Source organism: Macadamia integrifolia, chromosome 5 (assembly GCF_013358625.1).
Source record: "Macadamia integrifolia cultivar HAES 741 chromosome 5, SCU_Mint_v3, whole genome shotgun sequence".
NCBI classification, from domain to species: Eukaryota; Viridiplantae; Streptophyta; class Magnoliopsida; order Proteales; family Proteaceae; genus Macadamia; species Macadamia integrifolia.
In genome coordinates, this window is record NC_056561.1 from 29,487,852 (window position 1) to 29,494,044 (window position 6,193).

At 36.4% G+C, this 6,193-nt stretch overlaps 1 protein-coding gene across 1 annotated transcript; it reads left to right on the plus strand.

The window, feature by feature from the left end:
* The first annotated feature begins 979 nt into the window (after positions 1 to 979).
* Positions 980 to 2,799, plus strand: LOC122078944 (F-box protein PP2-B10-like). Its single transcript, XM_042645150.1, has 3 exons — positions 980 to 1,309; positions 1,413 to 1,531; positions 1,991 to 2,799. The coding sequence occupies exons 1-3, from the start codon at positions 1,028 to 1,030 to the stop codon at positions 2,517 to 2,519; spliced, it is 930 nt and encodes a 309-aa protein (XP_042501084.1). The 5' UTR covers positions 980 to 1,027; the 3' UTR covers positions 2,520 to 2,799.
* The last annotated feature ends 3,394 nt before the right edge of the window (positions 2,800 to 6,193 follow it).

Consider the following 6,193-nt stretch of genomic DNA (forward strand, 5'->3'; position numbering starts at 1 on the left):
AAAACATTACCAAATACAGCCTTGGTCTTGTCTGACTAGACCAAAGTTTCTGAGTGGACCAGAAAAGCTTCACCCTATCATCCCATCGTCTTTAAATCTTTTTTAGGAAAATTACATGATTACCCACTTTTGGGTTTCCCTTTACAAAATTACTCACAAAAAGTTTTGGTTAACAAAAATACCCAAAATTGGGTTTGGGTTTACAAAACTATCCACCCAAAGTTTCAGTTAACAAAATTACCCAAAATAGTGAGTCTTCATCTTCCACATATAATTATGTATTTTTTTAAACTTTGAGTGGGTAGTTTTGTAAATCTAAACTCAATTTTGGGTATTTTTGTTAACTTAAACTTTAAGTGGATAATTTTGTAAAGAAAAACCTAATTTTGGGTATTTTTGTTAACTGAAATTTTTTGTGGGTAATTTTGTAAAGGAAAACCCATAAGTGGGTAATCAAGTAATTTTTCTATTTTTTTCTTAATTAGTTTTCATTGTACTCAATAGAGGATTGGTTAGGCAGTGAGGAGTAGACAGCACAGCCCACATGGGAGAGAGAACAGGGCGGTGGCTGGCCGACAGCGACGTGGCTTGGGAAGTTATTAAATTTCCTTTATTGGTAAATAACCTTTGGAGTTATTAATTAATAGAACAGATAAAATCCGACTAAAAGGTTATTTTCGTCCAAAAAATACACGATTGCGTGAATCCACGAAAATCATGGCCAGTAAAACGGTAGATTACACGTGCGGTTCTCAATATAATATCCCAACGGACGAATCGGGTCCAACAAACAACCTTAGCCACGAAGGTTTCATCCGCCTCTCTCTCTCTCTCTCTCTCTCTCTCTCTCTCTAAATAATCGTCTTTATCCTTTATCTTCGAATAAAATAAGATCCATAAAAGGGATCTTCCATGTGGGGAAAAAAAGCCTTAGCCACTAAGCTTCTCTCTCTCACTTATTATAAAAGGAACCCAAGCGTAGTGTGAAGAAGGATAATAAGGAGAAGGAGAAGGAGAAGGAGAAGAAATGGAGGAAGGGAGCACAGTAGATCTCTATATCCTACCAGAAGGTTGCATCTCCAACATTATATCACTAACATCTCCTCGAGATGCTTGCCGGTCGTCGGTGATCTCTTCTGTTTTCCGATCGGCGACTGATTCAGACTCGGTATGGGAGAGATTTTTACCGTCTGATTACCAGCAGATCTTGTCTTCATCGGTGTCTCCTTACCCATTACTTTTCTCTTCAAAGAAGGAGCTCTATCTCCATCTCTGTAATAACCCCCTTCTCATCGACAGGGGCACTAAGGTAATTTCAATTATCCCTCACCTGTCCCTCATAAAAAAATAATAGAATACTAATAAATTATTATTATTATTATTATTATTATTATTGTGTTTTTCGGTTGCAGACATTAGCGTTGGAGAAATGCAGTGGAAGGAAGTGTTACATGATCGGAGCAAAAGAGCTCTCCATTGTGTGGGGTGATACCCCTTCGTATTGGAACTGGCGACCCCTTCCTCAATCCAGGTCTTCTATCCTTCCATTTATCTCTTTCTTTCAAAATATAAAATTTCAGTGGAGATTGTAGAGGTGAAAGTTTGGTTCTAACAAATCGAATTCGCTATGGTCCGTCTGGACTTGAACAAGGTTTAGGCCAAATTTTCTGACATTGATAATGGATTAGGGTTGAATCAGCCCAATACGATATAAATGGCAAAAACAGATCAATCAAATTAATCCAACCATTGTAGAGGGCTTGTACATAAACCTTCAGGATTTGGGTTGCGTTTAGGTTGAATTTTGAGGAACTAGGGTTGGGTTAGGTTTTTAAGGAACCTGGCCCAACCCAGCCCTGTTTCACCCTTAATGGAGACGGTTTAGTTATTAGTTTTTATATCGAGCTACCCACTTACGATGTTGAATTATTATTTTCGTCATTAACACTAATCTCAAACAATGATTAAGCTCAACGTTTACTTGTTGCAGGTTCTCAGAGGTTGCGGAGCTCATAGGTGTGTGTTGGTTGGAAATCCATGGTAAGATGGAGACACGATTGTTGTCTCCAAACACAACATACGTAGCCTACTTGGTGCTCAAGGTAACCGACACTGCCTACGGATTCGACTTTCCGCCGGCGGAAGTCTCAGTCAAATTAGCCAATAGAGGCGGCGGCGGTGGTGGTGGTGAAGAAACGAAATCAGTGTTTTTGAATCCGATTGGGAGACAGAGGAGGCAGGTAGGAATTTACAGGAGGATTGGGAGTTTCTCAAGGAGCCTGATGTTTAGTTACGCGTTGAGGCCTCGAGAAGAAGTGGAAGAAGCAGAACCACAAGAAGAGATGGGTGAGATACCGAAGAAGAGAGAGGATGGGTGGATGGAGATAGAGATGGGGGAGTTCTTTAATGAGAGAGGTGAGGATGGAGAGGTGGAGATGACTCTCATGGAGGTCAAGGGTGGTCATTGGAAAGCTGGTCTTATCATCCAAGGCATTGAGCTCAGGCCTAAAAAGAACTGAAAAAAATATATATATAAAATTTTTTTTTCTTCTGTTTTGTACTACTTTTATTAGTTAAAAAAGAATAGATAGAAGTGTCTAGTTACGAAAGTGATCCGAAAAGCCAGGTCTGCAACTCTATTAAGCTGAGGTGGGAATTATTCTCTTTAATTCTAGTAGATGAAACTCATCATAAACAAATATTATTATTAGTGAAAGAATCTATTAAATTTATGCCAAAGGCAATTTAATGTAAAGAATCAAGAATCAATCGAAATCAAAGTTGATCAATGTTGTCAAATCAAGGTTCCCACTGCTGCCACATAACCATGCTCCAATCGTATTTTAAAGATTATCCTATGATCATATATTGGATAATATCACGATTATTTTATCCTCCCATAGCTACGAGTAGGGGTGTCAGCTGGTCGGGCCGTGCCTGGCCGGTCTTGGTTGGGCTTAATCAAGCTTTACCACTTGAAAGTATTGTACCATGAACGTCCGTTTAAGTAAACGGGCTTAACTTTGGGGGACATGGTACGGTTTATAATTGGGTCGATCAGTGTCAGGCTTTAATTGGGCTTTCTTAAATGGGTCTTAATCGGGCTTTAATCAGGCAACGGACTTATTTAAGTCTAAACGGACTTTAAATGCCCCTACCTCAAAATTCTATTCTTAAGTGGGGATGGGATTATGGTTGTTCTTTACAAAAGAAAAAAAAAAAAAAGATTATGACCATTACAACTTACAAAATAAAGTTTAATTAAATCAAATTCTACTATAAAACAAATGGTAAGAAAGCTTAATTAGTTTCCTACTAGTAGTGGCAAAATAAGAATTTGATGTAGTATTAAAGGGGGTCGGGTTAGGTCGGGCTACAACGAATCGGTTCAAGTCGAGCATATAAACATGTCGGTTCGGTCGGGCGTCCGATGAGCTAGCTACCTATATCATGAATGCCCGTTTAATAAATGTGAGCCCGACATGTTTATTAATCGGGCCGATCTAGGTTGTGCCATAAACGTGTTGAGTTCGGTTAGGTCTACCTGTGTGGACTCAAAATTGACACCCCTAGCTATGAGGTTGCATAAATCCTATTCATTTGATCCAATTTATTTTATTTAAAATCATACACGATTCTAGTCTTAAGCTATTTTGACTTCAGAGAGCAAATCAAATTCTCGTAGTAGATTAATTTACACATGAAATCCATACAAGAAAAAGCTGAGTGGTAGATTTCATGTGTGAGAGTCAAATTATATGAGAATCATTTTCCTCCGAGAATCTAATCCACACTCTTTTCACGTCTTTCTTGATCATCACTTCTATGATATTTTAAGGCTTATCATACTATTTTATAATTTTTATTAGACCAAAATACCCCTTACTCACATGTACATCCCCTTCTGCAATCATATCTCTCTCAGGTCATTATCCTTCTTCACATATCCCTATCCTTACACTGTTACACATTAACACATGTCCCTCTACTCTCTTATCCTTACCTCACACACGTTTCTCCCCATTTTCTGTAGAGTTTAGAATATTCCGTGCAGGTAAACAAATAGAGGTAGCTGCTAGGTACAACTTTTGCAGTAGTGCCACATGAAATAGAAATAGAAATAGAAGTAGAAGTAGAAGTAGTTAGAAAACTAAAAACACCAAACAATGGAAAATTGACTACCTATAGTAACACATTATGCATAACAATTTTCCGCACTGGGGAAGTAATGAAATATATATGAACTTTTCGATTCAACTCTAAGGTAGGGAAAAGAGGATTTTCATGATTTGAAGTTGGAAACCTAATTGAAGTGCCACAATTTGGAAATCTGCTACGCCCAAAACAAATTGGTCATCTAATCTTATGATCGTGGCTTTTTTGGATAGAAGTACTAAACTAAGTCTCTAAGTGGTCCTAGAGGCCTTTAATAAAATATTCTCTCCTTAAATTTATAGTTAAACATATATAGGTACAATTTATTGAAATTCTTATATAACTCAAAAAATTTATAAAAATTATCTTAGTTACCAGATTGAACTTGGCACATTTCATATAGGTGGGACAACAAGAGGGGACAACCTACCATATATGTTTGCTCTTTGTTTATGGGTATTTGTTGTTAAAAGACTGCTTAACTTTTACCATCTAATGGCTGGATTTGAATTTCTTCTTTATCATTTATTTTTTTCTTACGGTGCAACAATCAAATCACTCTAAGGTCATTAATGCATTTCAAAAGATCATACCAAACATAGTCTTAATTTCAAAAGTCTATTATACGATTTTTAATGCTATCAAAGTATAGTTATATAATTCATTCTCTTTAAGCATGATTTAGATCTTCTAGGGATGGGGTATCTAGGATCCACAAAATGTTGAGATTGAGAAGATGAGATGACAAATATTCATCAAATAAATATTGGGTCATCAATGAGAGACTAACGCAAGGTTTTGGTATGATTTCTTGGAAATGCATCTAATGCTTTATTGACTTAGAATGCAATTCCAAGAATACATACCGAACGCAACCTAAGTATTGAGTGGGCTATCCATTTGACGAACAGTTATGAGTACCTATATTAAAATGACCAGTATAGATGATAAAAACCCAATTTGAAAATAATTGGTAGTTGGTATTATAACCGATGTCTATTTGAAAATTTTGAGATAGCATATTTTTTGAGTTGTATTTGGGGTTCAGTTAGATATTGATAGCAAGAGTCATGTACCCCGCCTTCCTCCAATCTTCGCCTGATCAATAGACATTTTTTTACCAAAAAAGGTAAAATTAGAAACCATTTAAGAGGGTCTAGAACTCTAGATTCTAAGACAAGCATTATAAATCATATTAATTACTTTCAAATCTAACACATTACCGATTTTAACTATTTATACCCATAGGTATGAAGGATTGAGCAGTCTGATTGTCCAAGTGAATATTTTTCTGAGCAAATCTCAATCCCCCATTTGTAGACATGCATCAATAAATTATACTGCTCTTATTTTATTTTCTGAATGGCGTATAGATGTCATTTTCCTCTAATTTTTTAGGCAATAAAGTTCCTCATTTAGGGAAGAAAAAATCCTTTATTTCTTTTTTATATTACCCCAATGCCCACAATAAAGGATCAACTTTTCCTAAGATCACAGAAATAGATTCACTCAGATAATAAGATGGGGAGGAGAAAGGATGTCCCATGTGAACCATTTCATCGGTTAGCCACTTAGCCCCCGATGAAGGAAAAATTATCCCCAAAGTATATGGGATGCATCAATGTAGACTAAGAAAATAGATAACTCAAGTATGTTAAAAAAGAGCTTTTTGCTTCTTTTGTACTTTCTTTTGGTTAAAATTTTTGGCCTGCTTGTACTTTCATGTTGGTAATGGATGTCGATGTCAAAAGCTTCACCAACACTTATGAAATGATTAGGAGAGAGAAAATTAGAGAATAAAATAGAAAGGAAGAATCAATAGAAGTGTCTTAGTCAGGAAGGTAATCTAAGCCAAGTCTGCAGCTCTATAACTCAAATGAAATGAAAAAAAAAAAAGGAAAAAAATGGCAAAAATGAAATTGTTTCCACTTAGTCGTTATCAATATGCTAAGGTGGGATTTGGATCATATTTATAATAATGCATGGAGATATTAGGATTTGATGAAAATGCAATTGGGGGGGGGGGGGGTTTAGTGAA

Coding starts and splice junctions, on each gene's coding strand:
- LOC122078944 (XM_042645150.1), top strand. CDS start 1,028: ATGGAGGAAGGGAGCACAGTAGATCTCTATATCCTACCAGAAGGTTGC. Junction 1,310..1,412: donor TCATCGACAGGGGCACTAAG/GTAATTTCAATT, acceptor TTTCGGTTGCAG/ACATTAGCGTTGGAGAAATG. Junction 1,532..1,990: donor CGACCCCTTCCTCAATCCAG/GTCTTCTATCCT, acceptor TACTTGTTGCAG/GTTCTCAGAGGTTGCGGAGC.